Raw genomic sequence first — 22,830 nt, forward strand, 5'->3', positions numbered from 1 at the left:
GATAAAAGAAGATACCAGAGAGAAGTGATGACAGGTCACTTTTAAAGGAACACCAATTAGACTGATAAGCGGATTTCTCAACATCAACAATGAAATGCAGAATTCTAAAACAATAACTTCAAAGAACTGAAATAAAATGATGATCATACAAGTATTTGGTGCCTGTAGGTACGAGGGCAAGGTGGAGCTCTTTGCCTTCCCAGAAAGTAAACCTTATTACAAATCTAATCAATGCAGTGTGCTGCTGTGTAAAAATGGATAAAAAACTCCTCAATAGAACAAAATAGAGATCCCAGAAATATAAGCACATACACGAATGCTCAATATATAACAGCGGTGGCATTGCAGTTTAGTGGGGAAAATGATGCATGATTCAGAAAAGGGCATTGAGAAAACTTGTTAATCATATGAGAAAAAATAAGTAAGATATTTACCTCATATTATTGAAAAAAATAAATTCCAGCTACATGAAAGATAAAAAGGAGAACAGCAAAACTTTAAAACATTTTGAAGGAAATAAACACAAATAACTTTATGACTTCAGGCCAAGGAATCATTTCTTAAATAAGACATAAAAAATAGCCCTACAGAAACGATTAGAATTCTAGAAGAAAATGTAGGAAAGACTCTTACAGACATTGGTCTAGGCAAAGAATTTATGAAGAAAACCCCTAAGGCAATCACAGCAACAACAAAAATAAACGAATGGGACCTGATTAAATTAAAAAGCTTCTGCACAGCCAAAGAAACAGTCACGAAAATAAACAGACAGCCTACAGAATGGGAAAAAAATTTTCGCATACTACACATCAGATAAAAGACTGATAACAAGAATCTATTTAGAACTCAGGAAAATCAGCAAGACAAAATCAAGCAATCCTATCAAAAAGTGGGCAAATGACATGAACAGAAAATTTTCAAAAGAAGATATAAGAATGGCTAACAAACATATGAAAAAATGCTCAACATCCCTAATCATCAGGGAAATGCAAATCAAAATCACAATGAGATACCACTTAACTCCGGTGAGAATGGCCTTTATCAAAAAATCCCAAAACAACACATGTTGGCGTGGATGAGGAGAGACAGGAACACTCGTACACTGCTGGTGGGACTGCAAACTAGTGCAACCCCTGTGGAAAGCATATGGAGATGCCTTAAACAGATTCAAGTAGACCTACCATTTGATCCAGCAATCCCATTATTGGGCATATACCCACAAGAACAAAAGTCATTCTATAACAAAGACACCTGTACCCGAATGTTTATAGCAGCACAATTCACAATCGCAAAGATGTGGAAACAACCCAAGTGCCCATCAATCCACAAATGGATTAGTAAACTGTGGTATATGTATACCATGGAGTATTACTCAGCTATAAGAAATAACGGTGATACATCTCTTTGGTTCTCCTGGAGAGAGTTGGAACCCATTATATTAAGTGAAGTATCCAAAGAATGGAAAAACAAGCATCACATGTACTCACCAGAAAACTGGTTTCCCTGATCATCACCTAAATGCACATCGGGGAAGGATACCAATTGGATATCAGACTGAGATGGGGGGTGGGGGGAGGGGATGGGTGTATGCCTACATGATGAGTGCGTTGCCCACCGTCTGGGGAATGGTCATGCTTGAAGGTGCTGACTCAGGGAGATGGGGGGTGGAGGGGATGGAGGTATGACTACATGGTGAATGCCAGGCGCACTGTCTGGAGAATGGACACGCTTGAGGCTCTGACTCAGGGGGATGGGCGGGACATGGGCAATGTATATAACCTGAGCTTTTGTACCCCCATGAAGAGCTGAAATAAAAAAAAAAGAAAAAAGAAAAAAAAATAGCCCTACAATATTGATAAATTTCAGTTAATAAAATTAAATCATCTGCATATTATATGATACCATAAAGAAGGAAAAGAGGCAAGCCCCAAGCCCCAAGCTGGGAGAAGATATCTTCAATCTGTGTAACTGACACAGGATTATCAAGAATATATAAATGTCATTTACAAATCCTTAAGGAAATGAAAACCAACCTTGTTAAATATGGGCATAAGAAAAACACACTTACAATTTAAATGTCCAACAGGTAAATGAGTAACTAAACTATTGTATATTCATACAACAGAATTTTAGGGAGTAATGAAAGTGAGTAAACTGTAGCTACTCACAATAATATGAATCAATCTTAGAAACATAATGCTGATTTCAATAAAGGAAGCATCATTAAACTACATATGATACCATTTAAATACCCTAAAAGATGTAAATCTAAACAATATATTGGAGAATACATGTATATGCAAAATTACTATTTCTTTGAAAAAAAGAGAAGGAGGAACCCATGACTCCTGAATCTATATTTTTAATTGACATCTCCTTGTTGGGGTTTCTGATCTGCATATCTAAGTGCCTAGTGCAGATCTTCCTCTCAAACATCCCACGGTCTGGAAACTTAATATATTACAAATGGAATTCACTATCTTTCCCCACAAACTTGCATTATTCTTTTCTATTCCTCATCATAATCAATATTCCACCACACACCCAATCACATTTTACTGTCTGTGTGTGTGTGTGTATTTTCCCTCACTCATACTAAATCAATCACCAAGCCCATCAATTTTACTTTCATAATATATCTTAAATTTTCCATGCCCTTTCCATAACTATTGCCATTACCTTAATGAGGAAACTCATCATTTCTTGGGTCTACTTGTTTGCTCTACTGTTGGCTTTACTTTTCCTAAATATATCTTTCAGAGTGAAAAAAAATATATGTTTATACATACATTATATATAAAAAATGTATATATAATACACATATGTAATCTTGTTCCCTTGATTAAAGCCCTTTAGTAATTCCCTATTGCTTTTGCTTTCAGAATAAAGTTCACAAAGTTCAAACACACAAAATCTTTTAAGACCTGTTCCTGAGTTTGCCACTCCAGCCTCATGCTTCAATACACCATCCTTTCTTGCCACTAGACCTGTTTCACACATGCTCGTTTCATTTGTGTGGGTTGCTCTGCCTACAATCTTTCCATAACTAACTCCTGTTTGTTTTCCAGGGCATTACTTCTCTGGTAACACTTCTCTGATCCCTGCCGTTTCCTAGGCTTAGAAGCACCTTTGATGGAGCACTCTGTGTTACTACCATCGAGAGACTCACATCACTTGCTTTGAAATGGTCTGTTTACTTCACCATCTTCTGCATGTGCCTGTGAGTTTTGAGAACAGAGTCAACATTTCATTTATCTTTCCATTTTACATGCCCAGCTAAGTGCCTGGTAAATGTTAAGTAAGGTAAATAAACAAATAAAATTTATTGAATGTTACAGATTTCTCCAGTATTAGTGAAATATAGAGAAGTAAAAAAAACGGACAAGAAAAATCTTCTAGATGATGCCTTCAAAACTTTTTTGAATGACCTATTTATATTTCATTTCAATTACTTTAGTATCTTGGCTGATATTTCTGACAATCTCAATTACTTAAGGTAAAACTAGAGAATTTATCATTTTTTTCCAACAACCATTGCCATCTGTTGTTCGACAACCACAACACCATCAACAACAAATCAGTGCCTACCATGGGCAAAGCACATATGATATTGATATGCAGTCACATCAATATCTGATTGTCAATGTATTAGCATTATTCATTTTTGAAAAGAGATATTTTGAATATCTTCAAATTATTTTACTTTTGATTATATTACTTTTGAATACCTTCAATTATTTTATTTATCACAAATTCAAAATTCTTATGTTAAGGCAAACTAAATTCCACAATTAGTAACAGAAGAGTTTGTGCTAAAATCAATTTTATAGAGTTTACCATGAGAAGCAGTGAAGTAAATTTCTTGTGATCTGCATAGACAGAAATAGCTAACTTAATCAATGTCATTGTTGGGGCCATCCAGGAGATATAAATAAGGGCAAATATAGAAAACGCTAAAATGAATAATTAGCATGAGGTCAAAACAGTTCTAGCTACCCTTTTAAACACTTACAAAATATTTTATAGATTTTAATTAATTTTCCTATGAGAGTTGGATAAGCTGTCATTCTAAAGTTATATAATTTGTTATAGCTCTAGGAGTCATAATCTTACTGCTACATGCATATTCTTTCTAAAATTTGACTATATCTTAAAGGGCATTTTGTCTTTATTTTATTTCAAAATGGGTTGACTCTCAGTTTTCTCTTTATTCAGATATTCTGGTAACTCTCTCTGTCACCTGATAGGTTATAAGCTACTTGGGGTAGAAAGAGGCATCTAGAAGGAAAAGTTAGAAAGACACAAGGTGACCAAAGTTACTCTAAATATATATCAGGAATAACAGGGAATTTGAGATGAGAAGGGAGCATAGAAGAGAGGAGAAGAGAGAGAAGAGAGCAATAATAAATGCTTGAACAACCTGGCAGAATGATCGCATGATTTTTAAGAATAAGGATATGTAGATTAGTTAAATTTACGTTGTGTGTATCACTATTATGCAAATGTTCCTCTTTCCACAACCCATCACCCAACTTTCCACAAAGGCTTTGACTCACCAGAAAACCCTATGTGATTGGATATTTTTATTTGTGTGCATGGAAATTAAGGAAGGGGGCTTGGTTCTATTATACATTTCATCTCACACCAGGGTAGAGTTGCAGAATGAAGAGGAGGAATCCATAAAGTAATCATCAGAATATAAGTTCCCATGAAAGTCACAGTATGTTTCAGGAGAGCACAAGACTTCTCCTAGGATATGGAATTACGGGAAGAGAAGTCCAGATTTATCTAGCCTTTAGAAGGTGTAGCATCCCAGGACCTTGGAAATATATGAAAATAGGTTTTGAGTGATAAAATATTAGGAAATACTAAACAATAAAGGTCTCAGAGGTAACCTTCAGTCCCCATTTGCCCTTAAAATGCAGCTCATAAGGAACCCTCTTTGAAAAGAAGTGATAATTTTGGTTCCAGCCATAATGAAGTAGCTTATATTGAACTAACCTTCCAGTCAAAAGTAATTATTAAGCTGGAAAAAACACATCTTAAAAGCATTTGAGAGCAATCAACTCAGGTAAGACTTTCAAGGCTATGATCCCTGAGAAAAGGAAAGCACACCAATCCAAGTACCACATTTAGCCAGGTATTTTTATAAGGGCATTTGCTATTTCATTGTCAGGTAGAATAGAATAGACTAGTGAGGGGCAATCTTATTGGCTAAGGAAACAGAGGATGAAGTTCAGGAGAACCAAAGCACATGGGATATGAGAAATGTAATTCCATAGAGGAGGTAACTGCATTGATGTACCCCTTGAGGCATTAGCCAGCTTCTATTTTGAGCATGCATGGGGTAGTACTCCAAGAAACTTAGAAAAAAACAGCAGCTGGAAGCCTAAGTTGCAGAATAGAGGTTTCAGCAGTGATGTGGTGCTGGGGAGGCGGAAGCTGATTCAAGCCCTGCCAAATAGGAGGCTCCTTGGTAAACATACTAGGGTTTTCGCTGAGACTCTAAAAAACCTGTGTTGTAGGAGTAAGGGCTACACCTCAGAACTAAGGGAAAAACTGCAATAGAACAGTGTTACAAAGTCTAAAATAAACTATGGACAGGATAAAGGTGATCTTCTCATACTCTATCTGCCTGCCAAAAGAAAACCTTACCTTATTTAGAGGAAAATGACATGAGCAATCTTCGATAAGCAACATCAATATTTAAATAAAATTATGATGTCTACTTTAAAAAACAAACAACCAAATGACTGAGAGAAAGAGAGAGCAAGTGAGAGAGAGAGAGAGAGAGAGATAAAAGACAATGGAAATAGTTCTACAGATGATTCAGATATTGGAGTTATTCTATAAGAATTTTAACATTGTTATGATTAGTGTTCCAGAAAATAGGGAAAAAAGATTAAAAATTTTATCAAAGATAAAAATTCCTTATCTACCCACAGAAGAATAAAAATAGATCTTTATCTCACACCATATACAAGAATCAATTCAAAATCAATAAAAGACTTACATTTCATTATTCACAATAGCCAAAATATAAAGTCAACCTAAGTGTCCATCAATGGATGAACAGAAAAAGAAAATGTGGTGTATATATGCAATAATATACTGTTTAGCCTTAAAATAGAAGGAAATCCTGTCATTTGAGAAAACATGGACGAATCAAGGACATCATGTTTAGTGAAATAAGCCAGGCACAGAAAGACAAACACTGTATGATCTCAGTTATGTGTGGAATGTAAAAAAGTTTAACCCAGACAAGCAGAGAGCAGAATAGTGGTTACCAGGGGTTGGAGGGAGCTAAGGAATTGAGGAGACAGTGATCAAAAGATACAAAATTTTAGTTAGGAGGAATAAGTTCAAGAGATCTATTGTACAACATGGTGATTATAGTTAATGATGTATTATACACTTGAAAATAGCTAACAGAGTAGATGTTAAGTGTATTCATCACAAATAAATGACAACCATGTGAGGAAATACATATATTAATTAGCTAACCATTCCACAATGTATACATGTTTCAAAAACATCATGTAGTATACCATAAATTTTTTTAAAAAGATAAGAATCCTTAAAGTATACAATCGAATGAAAAGAAAATAGAGATTGAGATTGAATACTTTCTACTTTTCTATGCTGAGGAATATTAGCTAATTTTCTCTCTTTTCTCATTTCGTCTTCCCTTTGTATTGCTTCCATCCCCCAACTTACCTTCAGTCTTTAAAAGTAGTTGTCATTTTATGCTGTCATGGAGAGCACAAAAGACACCTGTAGTTTTAAAATTCAATCTATTGAATGAAAGATATGAAAATGGTTCCAAAGAGAAAAGACAACTTAATAGAAAGGGTATGGGTTTTAAAATCTGATACCTACATTCAAACTGTCCCAGCTGTCTACAATTGTGTGATCACATCCATGTGACTCAACCATTCTGAATCTCAATTTTCTTTTCCTTAAGAATAGGTTGACACCTTAAAGATTTGTTTTGAGCAATAAATGAGATGCTTTATATAGGCAGAGTGCTTAGCACATAAAAGTTAGCCAATAAATGTTTGTACCTCCTCTATTGTTTGCTGTCAACAATGGAGAGAGAAGCACATTTGCAAAACTGGTAATCATGTACTTCAGAATGGGATATCATCTATGTATTTACTATCATTTGATAGCCCCGACCAAGAACAAAGAATACACGATTTAAATTTTCCTTCTATCTTTCAAAATAGAGAATATTAATGACTAACAAAAATGTCTACAAAATATGGCTTAGTCAAAACCATAGCTTCTTAAACCCCTAGGAAAAAAATTGAGTGTTATAAATATCCAGGACAAAGCTCAAGACAGCCTATTAAGGCTTTGGTTGTTCCACAAAGCTCTGCATGCTCTGGTTTGCCTTTCAACAATCATTCCTATTAAATCATTTGTCTCTCTGACACATTTAATGAAGTCATGTTCACGATCAGTTTAATCACAGGATTCAGAATAGTACATATTTTGACAGGAAAGCTGTTTGTATAAACTGAAACATGCAACAAATATATAATTGCATAAAATGTTCATTATGCTTTCAGTGTGACAATACTTGGCTTGAATCTCTCTATGCATATTTAGTCATTTTAAGAAAGACTGTTTTGGATACCATTAAAGAAAAAGATTATTTTTAAGCAAAATCTATGTCAAGCAATTGGAGTAGTGAGCAATTAGAAACACAGCAAACTGAACCACATACTTTATCTGGAAATCTTTAAATTCTGGAGAAATCACACATCTCTAGCTAAATGTTACGTATCATTGAAATTGAATTTAGTTATAGGCCCACAAAGATAAACAAGAAAGAAACTGAGTTAAGAGAAGTCAGCCACGAATAATATTTTCCTAGCGTGTTGATAACAAACTCCAGGTTTAGCTTCTGGCTAATTATTTAGTTACTCAACTAGTGGCTGAATAGTCATACCTTATATATTCAGAGCCTTTTAAGGTGAGGTCATGATATCTGGCTTTCCTGTTATAAATGATCTCCAGGCCCAATCTCAGCACTAATTAGAAATGAGACTTACATCACTCTCATGACCTTCTCGAAGGTTGTATGTGAGGTCATGCTGAATGTCTTCCACAAATTTGTGAGCATATTCTGGGTAAAGGTCTAGCACTTCAAAGAGTCCTTTGAGGATGATACACTGGAGATCACAGTAGGTTAAAGCCTTCACATCTGCATTGGTCTTGATCACTTGGTCCTTAATTGATAGATTTGCTCCAATTAAATCCCCTTTCCCTAGAAACAGTAGAGATAAAGAGACAGAGAAAGAGAGAGAGATAATTTTTAAAAAAGGAAACAAGGAAGCTTAGGACTGAAAACTTCATTTGATTTACAGGCTTCATTTCTCTGAGATTACACTGAAAAGAGAAGAACCTTTATGTGGAGCAGGGCTTTCTAACTTTGGCATAAAATGGCATCATGCCTGGGCTGTAACTTTTATTCTTTAATGGCCACTGTGCTCCATTTCATAAAGAGCCAACAATGAACTATTGAACAACAACAACAATAAACACCAAACAAACCATAGTTTTTTAATGTTATTAGAAAAAAATGGCCCCCACTTCCCATTCAATAATTTTTTAATTTCTAAATTTTTATTTATTATTGTGCCCAGCATTTGTGGGGGCAAAGTCCCTGATATTAGGAGGCCTCAATAAAAGCCTGTTCTTTTGAATTTGACTGTAAAAGGAAACATGCTGAATTAACCATGAATACCTGAGATATTCAGAAGTATTTATGACAGATCAAAAAAAATTGAGGATTTTTAAATTATTTGATTACAGCTAAGTATTAGCTTCACATTAATATTAGATTTAAACTTTAATATTGAGCCTATTTTGGCAAAGAAAGACCAGACTAGAACCTATATTTATATGCACTAGGGATGATAAATAACCATATGCAGTGGAAGAATTGTTTTCAAGTTTGATTTATTATTTTCACCAATATCATTAAACTTGGAAATTTTGTTTCTTGTGTATTTTGTTAGAAATCTAATTGTTGCTCAAAAACTCAAAGTTGGGTACTGATGCAATATGTAAATATGGTCAAAATGTCTTGAATAGAGCAAATTTTCAAATGTGCATTTGAGGATAACTTATCATGATGCAGTGTCTTGTATGATAAATGTTCTCAGTTTCTTTTGAGCAACTAGTGTTTGCAATAATGTTAGGGTCATAACACTTCCATACATGGGGCTGCCATGGTACAACTATTTCGGTCCCAATGACATTAGCTATAAAAATAGCACCAACATCTTGCCAAACTTGGCATCCTAGAAAGTATTCCAGTATTCCAGTTTATTTATCCATTCAATGAATATTTATGGAGCACTGACTATGTGTGCTGGACGTCGTGTTAAGCCTTATTCAGCAGGTACTGGTAAATACAAAAATGGCTGTCACCCTCACTAACTTTACAGTATTGTGGATTTCTTATTGTCTGTATTTAGGACCTTGAGTTAAGGTTGCAATAATTCTGAGTCTCAGTATTTTTATTTCTAAAAAAAAAAGAAAGATTTCTATGGCCCCTTATGGTCTCCATTTTTCAGAATTATACTACTGATTCTTGCAAGTCAGTTATTCTTTCACTGGGAAAAAAAGCTGATGGGATGCATCTGCAAACCATCTGGGTTAGAGCTATAACTTATGTTTAATTATAGGTAGGCAGACGAATGCCATCTGTGAAGGTGCATTTATTGGTGCTTTGTTATTTTCTTTTAAAACAACAATGAGGAAATTGGTGGGAAAAACACAATTACCTGGACATGAAATGAAGGTGTACAAGGCAAACAAATTCTATCCCCATAATAAATTCTGCTCCTATGACAACTGCCTCCTCAAGCATCAGATTAAGAAATGTCTTCATGTATTGATTGGACAACAGAGTTGTTTGAATAAGTTTATGGTTTGATAGCTGTTTGGTGCTCCTTCTTCATGACAACATTAATTTCTTTTGTTGGCAGAGTGAACACGTATTAAATATCTACAGATCAAATGTGAAGCCATATACTAAGTTTATCAAAGTTGGTATTGATTTGAATTGGCCCTATAAGAAAATATTATCATAGGGAAAGTAAAAATAATTGATCTCCATTGAAATAATGTCAATCATAGTAAATATTAATAATTTATCATCTTTGTTTGGATTTAGTCCTAATACTACATACCAGTGTTTAGAATCATCAAGTGGCAATTTGCACTTTTGATATATACACAGGAGAAGTAAAGATGCAAAAATGTTAACCATGGAAATCACAATTTATGGAGGAACTTGGGGCCAGGAGCAAAAGGCAATGAGTTAAATCTTTCAGCTGTAACTAGTTTTCTTTTTAATTTTAACAAAATCCAATTAAATCATGTTTGATAAGCAATTGCAGTTACATAGGAGGCACTAAATTTGCACCTATAGTGCTCTAGCATCATGGATGATGCCTTCATATTCCATTCTGAAAATTGTTGCTAGTTATCAACTTTAAAAATGCACCACAGTTATGGAAAAACCCACATTATGTCTGTTTCAGTTGCTGCATTATTTTGGATTACATGAATATCAAACAATAAGACTCTAAAAAAACGTCTATATGCCCTCTTAAAAGCAGGCTAGTCATTAGGCAGGCTATCTTACAGCGGGACTAAGGAAATCCACTGAAAAATATTTTATGATTAAAGTTACATTTTTGAAACAAATTAGAAATAATTATCAATTCTAATTTAGAATCACAAAATGATAAGGTGACTGGCCTTAAACCTCATAAAGTTGAGAAAAAGCCAGGGAGAATGTTAAATTTTTCCCTTAAGACACACACACACACACACACACACACACACACACACACACTCTCACTCTTTGATAAAGAACGGACCAAGTTGATAGTAAACTCTTTTACTTGCTATTTCATGCTTTTCTATTAAGGAGAAAAACATAAGAGAGTGAGTCAAGAACTGGGTCAAAACTTTGAAAAGCAAGCCCCACCTTTGCCCTGTAAGTGGTAAACTGAAGTCAACATGAAGCAATGAAATGTATATGGTCTTTCACTGTACACTAGCCTTCATCTCTTCACATTTAATTGGGGATAATCACATTGTCTTAGTCTGTTCAGGCTGCTGTAGCAAAATACTATAAGTTGAATAGCTTATAAACAATAGAAATTTATTTCTCATAGTTCTAGAGGCTGGTGTCTGGTGAGGGCCAACTTTCTGATTCATAGATGATGCCTTCTCACTGTGTCCTCACACAGTAGAAAGGGCAAGGCAGCTTTCTGGGGCCTCCTTTAAAAAGACACTAATCTCATTGATGAAGGCTCTGCCTTCATGACCTAGTTACCTACTAAAGGCCCCACCTCCTTACACCACCACATTGGGACTTAGGTTTCAACATATGAATTTGGGGGGACCACAAATATTCAGACCATAACACACACCAAACTAATAAGGTTGCAAAATTTGAATTGAATAATGGGCATAAAACACCCAGCTTATATTAGGGATTCATTAAATATTAGTTCTCGTTTCTCTTCCAAAATTTAATCTATTTTGAAGCTTACTAGCTAGAATCCAGTGATAACAGGGCTACAATGATTAGGCAAAATAATAGGTGTTGTTTAGATTTGGAAAGAGCACTGGATACAGAGCCCAAAGACTTAGGTTAGCTTTGACTTTGGGAAAACAGAGAAAATATCTTGTCCATTTGTCTCTCTGTTGTTGTGAAGGTTTAAATGAGACCTTATATGTGAAAATATTTTGTAAGTAGTTGTTTACAAATATGAAGTTCTTAAAAAATAAAAAGTAAGCAAAAAGTTGACTTAGTCCCTTTTTATTAGCACAAATTCTAAACATTGACATATTACCTTGGTGTTCCAAATATATTCTGAATTCACCTGCCTCCCTCTGTTGCTGCTACCACCTTGGTCTAAGCTCCCTTCATATCCAACACTTGATTTAATTTCCACAAGGGCAAAGACTCTGGCCATTTTATGTTCTATGTATTTAGAACAGAATTTGATTCATTCATAGGCCCTCAATAAATGTTAGCTGAATAAACAAAGAAATGAGAGTGGTTTTTAAAAAAGATCCACATAAGATTATTAATAGGAAATTTTCTACATTAGCCTTACATGCCATTTTTTGTCAGCTGCCCTTTATATTTCAATGAAGACCAATTATGTCTTAATATTTGGAGTCAATTTTGTGGCACAAAATTTTCACAAATTGTGAGTTTTCTTTGAGGAGGTAAAAAGAGCCCATAGTCCCCTTGACAGTATTAGGTTAATGACTGTTATGAGAGTTTAATCTTGAAACATAATCATTTTTGCTCTATTTCTAGCACAGAAAAAACTTAATTTTTTTTTGTTTCCTGAATTAACTCTCCACAAAAAGTAATGTCCTCTTAAAATTTAGCAGCTATTTCACTAGGAGGCAGTTTGTATCATGATTAATAATTTGGCTTTAGGAATCAAAAAGAACTGAGTTTATTTTCTTACTATGTGATTTGAGCAAGTTAACTAAGGTACTATTTATTCATTTATAGTAATAGTAGTATAATATTTATACCACCATGTTTTTTACAAGAATTAAATAATATGTTGGCTATAACACTTAGGCAAACCAAACCCATATGAAGAATAATCCTGAGTCGACGCATTCATCTGTAATTTTCCTACCCTCCACTAGTAGGTTTTTCTCCCATTTCATCTTTTTAATTTATGCTCTAGAGTAAAATTTCATAGAAGCTTTTCATCTCAGACCTACCAAGAATAGCCAGCACCATGCTGTCTTTAAGAACTTCCATGGAGCCTGAGCACACAAAGTAGATGGCCTGCAAAGCATCCCCTTGACGCAGCAGATACTCCCCCGGTGCACAGAAAGAGGTTTTGATGTGGAGAGACAGAGACCTGAGGCAGCCCCGGCTGGCGCATTCAAAGAGGGACAACTGTAAGATCTCCTTGTTCAAGTGCATAGTGATGTCAGAACGCAGTTCATCTGGAAAATCTTTCAAAAGCTGTCAGAGAAGATGAAGGAGGAAATCAAATTGGGGTAAGAGGAGTCTAATTGATTTACTTTGCAAGACAGCAGGGATGCTCCTCCTACTGTTTTCTACTGTTGGACCAACCAGAGAACCAAAGAAGCAATCTATGTATGTATAATCCTAGAGAAACTTTTCAGTGACTGTGATCTCAATTATGTGCTACTGAATAATTAGCTGATCACAAGGCTGGAGAAATAGAATAAACTAATAAAAGACTCTAGCATGAAAACATATATTTTATTGTGACATGGTTCTCACAAAGATTCCGAGTCAGGACAGAAAATACGGAATTTGGAGCCTCTGGTGTTTTTCTCTGTGATCATGATCATCTGAAGAGAGGAGACACCAAATAGTCACTCTTAAAATGTTGGCTACTGGTTTGTTTGGTGGGTTGATGGAATGATTGGTTGATTTATAAGGATACCTTTTTTACAATGGTGGTCTGAGGTGTTTCTGGGAATCTACAGATAACACCTTTGATGGAATTTCTTTTTACTTATTGATTTTAAAGGCAAATATTAGCTTGATTAATATAATCATCCAAGATACACCATTAAGAATGGTGTCATAAAAATTGTTTCCTTCAAAAAGGGACAATGAGAATGAAAATAAGTCCACCTGATTGACCAAAGTAGCAAGCTAATATAAAACATTGGTCAATCCAAAGTGGCATTGTGAAAACACAAGCCAAAGCAGATGAAAGAAGACGGACTGGGATTCATGAGGGATTACAAAATAAAGGGATAAAGAAAGATAAAGAAATTGGTAGATGTGTTTTTCACTTCTGATACCTGCATTAAAGCATCTTGCCTTTCCTTTAGAATGTGTGCTTTCTGCCTGATAACGTCAACATGAGAAATGAACATTACCTCATTTGAATCTATTCCATTGTTGACTGACCAGGTTGTTTGAAAATATTCGAGCATCCTCTGCTTGAGCTGTTGGGGCAGATGATGGACACGGATAAAGTCCTTCAGATCCTTAGTTCTAGTGTGATAGAGGGACCATCTAGAGTACATCCTCTGTATGATTGCTGTCACATTTCCAAACACCAAGGCGTGCATCAAGGCTAGAAAGAACAACATGGGATATGACAGAAGAGACATATGATGGTCGAGCCCACTCCTTCAGTCTAAATTTACAGTCTATATAGTCTGGATCAGAGCACAGCATGCTGATGTGGCCACATTGATACAGCTAATTTGGTGCAGCAGCTTCATCACAGGGTACATCCTGAAGCAGTCATTTTGATTCCATATGGCTAGATCAAAGTAAAAATATCTTTTAAAAATACTGGATGAAATTCAAAATAGGCCCCTTTGACCCACACTTGATCTATTAGCTGCCATTCTGGTTATGACAAACTTTTATTTGAACTCTATGCATACCTATATTGTTTTAATAGTTATGATAAAATAGTTTTAATTATTCAATAGATAAGCTATAAAGTTATAGCTTAATTATTTTAATTATAATAAATTTTAAATATAAGTCTATTATAATTGGTTAGCCTTTGTGAGGATTTTAGTCTGATTCCCCTAAAGCCATCATTTAAAATTAGCTTTAGAATATTAAATATGATATATTTATTTTAATACAAATATTGAGGAAGTTGTTAGAAATGTCATTGAGGATTCCTTGAGCAGTCTGAAGCTGATAGTAACATGGCTCCAATTCCCAGACTTACCCCAGTTCTGCAGTCACTTTAATTTCAAGGGAAATTCCAGAAAATTTGAGACCATTCAAGAAACAAATGAATTCACAAAGAAAGAAAGGGAATTCTGCATAGAGTCATTGCTGCTATCCTGAGAAGTGCCAGCATGGTACATATATATGGGGCTCCTGTTTCAACTGGGTTTGTCAGGTGGATAGTATTTCACTCCCACTTTCTTACAGAGACTCCCTCTTCCCACACCTACCACCAGAGTGTAATGAGATGAAAGACTTTGTTCATCAGAATTTGAGAGTATATGGGGGTTGGGGATGGGTATTTCCTCTGGAGAAAAGTAGAACAAGAGGATGGACCTCACTTTCCAGGAATTGCCCACATTGGAGAGTAGCTAGGTATCTTGACGTCAGAGAATGCATGACTGGATTTTACACTCAATTGTTATTAGCAGAACAGAACTGGCATGGCCTAAGCAGACACCAGCAGATAACTCAAGAAGGCCTTGGACATACCTGGGGCTGTGAAACTGAGAGAGATATGAGAGCCAGGTGTACTTAAGTTTATGGGCAAATCAACTCTAAGTGATATTCGGATTTTAGCCCTGATCCCCATCCTGGGACAGGATTGGCATGAGGTAAGAAGTTCAGGGATTGGATGAAATCATCTGTTTCAGTAATTTTGGATTTAAAAAAAGACTAGAGATTTAATCTATTCGTTTGCCTATGAGGATCTATCAAAATGTCCCTGTATCAAAATCTCGATGTCCAAGGAGCTATGTTAAAAGTTTCTTAGCATCAAAATGGATACATTAGTGTAAATGTGTCAACGATATTACATCTATCCTTCTGAACATTTCAGTACAGCCCCAATTCAAATTCCTTTTTTCCTCACATTTACCAGAAACTACCAAACATTGACATGTTAATTTCATTCTAGTCCAATACTGAAATTAAAATCCTCTCCTAGGTTACATAACTTCTCTATGTAATAATGGTCATTATGTCTACCAAAACACTCCCTTAATAATGAGGTCTCAGTATTTTAGAAGGTTACTAGAATAGAATTAAACTTAGGTTCCAGATACAAGAGGTAACATAAAGTTGCAGAGAGAATGTGGACTTCAGAATTAGACCCGTCTAGATTTGAATATAGGCTTTGCTATTTTACTTCCTAATTGTACGAATTTGGCAAGTTACATCATTCCTTTACATGAACTCATTTCCCTTATGTTAAATGGGCATGTTAGTACCTTACTTATAGGACTATTTCAAGACTTAAAGAGCTAATATATAATTTTTAAAGTGCCTAGTAGATGTATGAAAAATAGTGGTTGCTCAACTCATGTTAATTAAGTGAATTATCATGAATTTTCAGCATAGTTGAAGGAGTAAAATTTGGGGAAAATGACCTAGATTTAAGGTTTTATGGCAACCTCTTAAGTAGTAAGGAGTGGCTCTTAGTGGAAAAAATTTCTTGATGAAAGAAATTCAAGAAAAATTCAATAAATGCCTGCTACTTGTGAGTACACGTAAGTATGTATTATACCTAAATGTTCAAAAATCAAATGTCTCCCAACAGGTCAAAAATATCCCCCCAAAAATGTATATCACTTAACAACTTAATGTTGCATTATATTCTTTGTAGATTTTAAAGGGAGGTTCATTCTTCTGTATTGTTTAAGAACCAAAACAGTTCTGATGCTGTAATATTTTATTTGGAAGAGAGGCTCTCTATTTATGATAAACACTCATCAAAGAAAAGAACTGATTCTGGTCCAAGTCAAAGAAATTAAATACCTGTTTAAAGCTCTGTTAGTATCCTTATGGGCTAAGTGTTTGGAAGCTCTGCCATCTCTAACAGCATATACCAGTCTTTTCATGGAGATGAAACTGAGTACAGAGGACAATTTTATTTCATTTGTTTTAACAATACTTTCTCTAATTAAGTGTATGATTTTATCTTTGCTTAATTATAATATGTAAAGCACTTAAAGTAAGAGAAGTAATATGTTCAGATTATTTAGCATCTTAATTGTACATTATCAATAAAATGTATAACTGTATTAATTGTAGCATTCATGTGTTGCTGGAAAGTGCTGGTCTATGTCTGAGTTACTGTAATTTCAAAGTCTCATTTCTGCATAGAAAACTACTTCTAATTTAAATAGTTAAAATATAAAACCCTGGCTTTCCTAGTTTTTTTCATTTTCCAAAGTTATAATGGCCTTTCTGTCTGTCACTGGTTATCATTTCAGCCTGACAAAGAGTGTGTGTAACTGTCAGCCAAAATCATTCCATCTGTTATGAAAGTTCAACTCAAAAACTTCTATATCCAGGTCAGTTTGGAAATTATCACTCACCGTTCCTTTATGTCTAGCAAATTTGATGTATATGATTTTTGAGTGTTAGACCTGCTAAGTGTGTACTAGTCTCTCTTTCTTTGTGATAAAACACATTTTGTAAAATCTTATGACAGTATCAGGTCCTTGAAGGAACCTCAACAATTGGGATCTAAGAAGAAAGTAAGCAGATCTCAAGTGAAAGCACTTTTATAGGACTGCCTGGCTTTTTCTTTCTTTTCTCTTTCTTTCTCTTTTTCTTTCTTTTTCTTTCTCTTTTTCTTTCCTTTTCTCATTGTCTTTTCCTTTCCCTTTCCTTCCCCCTTTCCTCTCCCTTTCTTTCTTACTTACCTGAATCTTGGGCAACATTGTTTTCCTGGACTATAATATCATTGCTTATTCCTTTAGCCAACTATTGTGCAGTGGCTTTGGAATCTATGTAGGGGCTGTTTTCTATTCATATAAATGGAGACCAGAGCTCAGTTTTTGGGTAATCTTAGCTGCCCTCTTTCTCTCTCCCACCTACTCATTGCCCTGGAATTTTCCATTCTTTGTTATAAGTACCCTGAATTGTGGATGGCAGATGGCAGAGAAAACAGAGAGTGAGAAAGATTTCTTAAATGATGGATTTAAATGGCAGTGCAAAGATATCTTAAGAATAGCCTGAATTTGGGAACATGTAGCTCATATAGGTCCAATAAAATTATGTCAGGGTAGAGTGTATTGAGTGGGGGGACCCAAGGGAAGCCTTGACTATGTCATAACAATAATACCTCTTGTAAACCAGACCATGTTCTCAGTGAGGAGTCATCTTTACTAGGAAGCTTTATTTAACCCTCAGGCTGAGTTGATGACCCCATCAATTGGGGCAAACTCATTAGGTGACTATAGGCAGTCACTATTAAGTATGATAGAAGAACTTTTAAAGACATGGAAAAATCTCAGTATACTTTGGTGACAAAACAACTATGTGTAGTTAGATATAAATATTTCAGAAAAATAGAGGTATATATGTATAAAAAGACTGAAAAGCTATTTTTTGGTGATGAGATTATGTGTAATTTTAATTTCTATCTATTTTCCAGTCTCTTCTAAATGTGCATTATAATAAGAAAAATGGAAATAAAAAAAGAAAGAACATCATCTGCCTAAGTACCTATTTCCATTAATAAACTGTGAACTCCTCGAAGGAAAGCATCATATCTTAGTCATCTTTGTTTTCCCAGCATCTAGCACACTTCTTGGCATAATTTAAGTGTGCCATAAATATTTATGGAACGGAAATGAATCTCTGGTAGTTTGGTACTTTCTTTAAAAAGTTTTATAATAGTAAGTAAGTGGTTTAGAAAATTTATGTTGAACAGGTCAGCCCGAAACACATCCCTTCCCTCTATCCCACTCCCCAAAGTCAGCCTTTTAAAATGATTTCTTTTAGGTCGTCTTGTGGTTATCATCAAGATTGTGGACAACATAATTTTATTCCTATTGCTTGACTCATAATTGTTAACACAAATCTAAGAACAACCTCATATGAAAGACAAGAACTTAACTCAGTATTAGCCAGCTTCTCATCCCACACTTGATTTTTATACTATTTTATCTCATCTATTATAATAATTTTACAAGGTCAAATTGATATCAAAGACACATATAAAGTTACACAAATACTAAATGTATAGCTCATTGAGATTTCTCAAAGCAAACATAGCTATGGAATCACCCTCCCCCACCTCCCAGGTGAATAAACAGAATATTGTCAGCATCCTGGAGGCCTCCCTTGTGTCTCTTTCCCAGTCACTAACCACCCGCCTCACCAAAGGTAACTACAGTTACGAATTATATTACAATCAGTAAGCTTTGCCTGCTTTTGAACTTTCTCTAAGTAAAATCATACAGTATGTAGTTTTTTGTGTCTGGCTTCTCTGCTCAGCATTGTGTTTGTAAGATTCATCCATGAGGTTGTTTGAGATAGTAGTTCATTCAGTCTCATTACCATATAGTTCTGTCTTGAATAGTTATTTCACAATTTACTTATTTATTCTCCTAGTAAGGGGCATTCTCATATAAATGGGCATTGTCCTATTAATGTATTTTCAGTTTGAGATGCTTAATAATGTTGTATAGGCATCAATGTATATGTCTATTCATGTGTGTGTGTGTATATATATATATACATATATATATATATATATGCATTTCCATTGGTTGTATTCTCATAAGTGGAATTGTTGAGTCACAGAGTAGAGGTATGTTCAGATTTGGCAGATGTTGACAAAATTGGACCAACTAACACGCCCAAGATAAGTACAGAAGAGATCAAGGTGTTCCATATCATTCCAAATGCTTAGGATTGCCAGGGTTTTTAAGTATACCATTCTGGTGAATGTAAAATGGTACCTAATTTTGGTTTTAATTTGCATGTTCCTAATGAAGGATGTTGAGTACCTTTTAATGTTTATTGTCTACTCAAGTATTGGAAATCTATTTTTGAAGTGCTTTTTCAAGCTTTTGCCCATTTTTTTTGGGGGGGGGGTTGTCTGCTTTTATCTTATCTTATTTTTTTTTTTTGGAGACAGAGTCTTGCTCTGTTGCCCAGGCTAGAGTGCCGTGGTGTCAGCCTAGCTCACAGCAACCTCCAACTCCTGGGCTCAAGCGATTCTCCTGCCTCAGCCTCCCAAGTAGCTGGGACTACAGGCATGTGCCACCATGCCCAGCTAAATTTTGCTATATATTTTTAGTTGTCCAGATCATTTCTTTCTATTTTTTCAGTAAAACGGGGTCTCGCTCTTGCTCAGGCTGGTTTCAAACTCCTGAGCTCAAACAATCCGCCCGCCTCAGCCTCCCAGAGTGCTAGGACTACAGGCATGAGCCACCCCCCGCCACCCCTCCCCCGGGCCTTGCTTTTATCTTATTGATTTGTAAAAGTTCTTTATATATACTAGACAACAGTCCTGTGCCAGATAAACATTATGCAAGTATCTTCTATTCTGTGGCTTCTCTGTTGACACTTAATAATATCTTTTTACAAAGTGAAGTTGTGAAGTTCAGTTTATCATTCTTTTCCTTTATTAGGGCTTTGTGTGTCATGTTTAAGAAACCTTTGCCAAATTCGAGATCATGAAAATATTCTCTTATATTACCTTTTGGAAGCTTTATTGTTCTGCCTTTCACATTCAGATAAAAACCCATCTGGAATTACTTTTGCTGTACAATTTTAAGAAGGATCAATCTTGTTTTCCAACACTTAGATATACATTTGATCCAGGAACATTTGTTGAAAGTACCACTCATGTCATAAATATAATAAAGTGACCATATATGTGTGAGCCTATTTCTGAGCTCTCTTCTGTTCCATTGGCCTATTGCTCTATTCTTGAGCCAACATCATACTTTCTTAATTACTGTAACTTTGTAGTACATCTTGATATTTGTAGCCCAAATCTTCCAATTTTGTTCTTTTTCCTGATTGCTTTGACTAGTTTTATCTCATTTCCACCAATTTTTACAAACACACACAGACATCTACTTGAATTTTTATCGGGATTGCATTGAATATTTAAATTAATTTGGGTAAAACTGATATCTTTACAATGTTGAGTCCATCTTCACCAACCACCATTATTATATATCCTTCCATTATCTTAAATCACTTGTAAATTTTCTCACTAATGTTTTGTAGTTTTCTGTTTAGAAGTATTACAGATTTTTAGTTACATTTATTCCTACATGTTTGATGTTTTTATAATCATATTTTGAATTTAATTTTCTAATTATTTGCTACTAGTATATAGAAATAAAATTGTTTTTTGCATATTGAACTTGTATCCCTCAACCTTTCTGAATTTTTTTATTAATTCTAATAATCATCTGAAGTTATTAGGATTACTTCTTCATTTTGGGTGTTTTCAAAATTCACATAGATTTGTCTAGGTATAATTATTTAAATTATTTTTACTTAATACCTTTGTTTTATAGTTTTTAGTATTCTTCCCATTTATCAGTGGTTTGTACACTCCATAATCACAGATGCTTATATGGAAGTTTATATGGTATCTTAAATAGGAGCTTAATATCTATTTAAAGATAAAACCTGTATAACTGCTATGGAAATTCTGGTAGGTTCTCAGAAGATACCTAGATTGGTCCACTTAGCACTTTTTTCCCCATTTCTCTTCACCCAGACACCATGTACCTGTGCCCTCTATAATGATCTGGAGTTTTACAGCCCCCTTCTCATTTAACATTACACTGCCTACTTTTGTAGTAAATATTGTGTTCCTGCCATTGGCAATTTCATTAGCCTTGTGTGGGGGTTCCCAATAAGGTACCCTATATTTAAGTCCATGGTAACACACACTTTAAATTTTTCTTTTTAAAAATAAATGGTGCATATATATAGAAATCAAAGAAAATCAATTTATAGTATATAATGAAATGGATATTTTACAAGAAGTTTGCCAGGTCTTACTGAATCCTGGCATTTAAACTCACTAAACCTACGCTGCCTTATGTCTAAATTGGGTATTAATAATCTCTATCTCATAGTGTTATGAGAATTAAATGAATAAAGTGCTCAACACTGTGAGCTCTTATGATTAGTTCTCAATGTTATGCAAGTAATTAGTTAATTAGAAAATATTAAAATGAAGGCATCATTTATCCTAGCCTAGGGTAATTTTCACAATAATACAGAGTTATTTCCCATAAACACAAATTTGGGAAGCTTTAGCTAATAAATTCAAGTCACTTAGATGTCATTTGGCAATGGTTTCCTAAGTGCTGCTCAACTCACCTAGATGTTTTGCCACGTACAAATGAGCACTGATTTTGCATCAGGGTATTTGCTCAATAAATACTTAACAAATAAGTGACAAAGTGACATTATCAGATTATTTCCCATATCTGTTGGCCTTGTACCAGTGTAGCTTGTACCTACAGTGAACAGCAGGGAATAGTTTATGCCTTAACAATTTCTGATTCAGGACCACTCATAATATAATAAGTGAATCAACAGAGAATAAGCTCAATTATCTAATGGATTTTTTCAAATGTCAAATTAGTAGGCTTAAGCCTTGAGCATTTCCCAAAATTTCCATCAGGAATAGAAGAAACATGGGCAAATATTAAATAAGTATAGACTGTGTTTATCTGCAAAATGCTTGTGACTTTGCTAGGCTGAAAGATGGGCTATCAAGGAGAACAGAAATTATATAAGTCATAATACTGGATATGAAACAGCCACCAGGGGTCTAGCACATTGTAACTCTTCAGAAAATGAGAATTCCTGTTCTCTGCTCCCTAGGCTGTCACTACTCTACATCAGGCAAGAGCCTGTTACAATTGCTGCGGTCCCAGCATGCTACTTCAGCAACTCTGCCACAGCACTGCCTTTCCAAGAAATCTCACCACTCTGAACTTCCTAACTGATCTGGCACTTAGCACTTACTGCCCAGTATTGTTAAAACTCTTTCCACATATTGCAGCTCCAAACTGGATCATAAGCTCCTTGAGGGAAGGTTTGGTTTTACACTTAGTTTCACTGTGTGCTGGATAACTAACTGCTTAACGTCCCACATACTCATATCACAGGGAAGCTTGTAAGAGCCATTCCCTATTAAAAGGTTCAAAACTCTAAATGATATCTTGGATTAAGACCATTAAGAGAACATGGTAAAACAGGCGTGGGTGGGGGAATGCTGCAAGGCACTTACAGAACTCTGTTCTAAGAAGAATGCTTACTTGATCCAAGTAGACCTC

The 22,830-nt window shown here is 35.0% G+C and overlaps 1 protein-coding gene across 1 annotated transcript in view; it reads right to left on the reverse strand.

Moving 5' to 3' along the window:
• KCNH8 (potassium voltage-gated channel subfamily H member 8) overlaps positions 1–22,830 on the reverse strand; it is a 347,364-nt gene that overhangs the window by 58,435 nt on the left and 266,099 nt on the right. The window contains exons 9-11 of the mRNA XM_045555829.1: positions 13,936–14,135; positions 12,790–13,039; positions 8,061–8,275 (exon numbers count right to left, since the gene is read on the reverse strand). Coding sequence (XP_045411785.1) covers positions 8,061–8,275; positions 12,790–13,039; positions 13,936–14,135 — 665 coding nt within the window. The remainder of the gene's footprint in view (positions 1–8,060; positions 8,276–12,789; positions 13,040–13,935; positions 14,136–22,830) is intronic.

This window comes from Lemur catta, chromosome 1 (assembly GCF_020740605.2).
Source record: "Lemur catta isolate mLemCat1 chromosome 1, mLemCat1.pri, whole genome shotgun sequence".
NCBI classification, from domain to species: Eukaryota; Metazoa; Chordata; class Mammalia; order Primates; family Lemuridae; genus Lemur; species Lemur catta.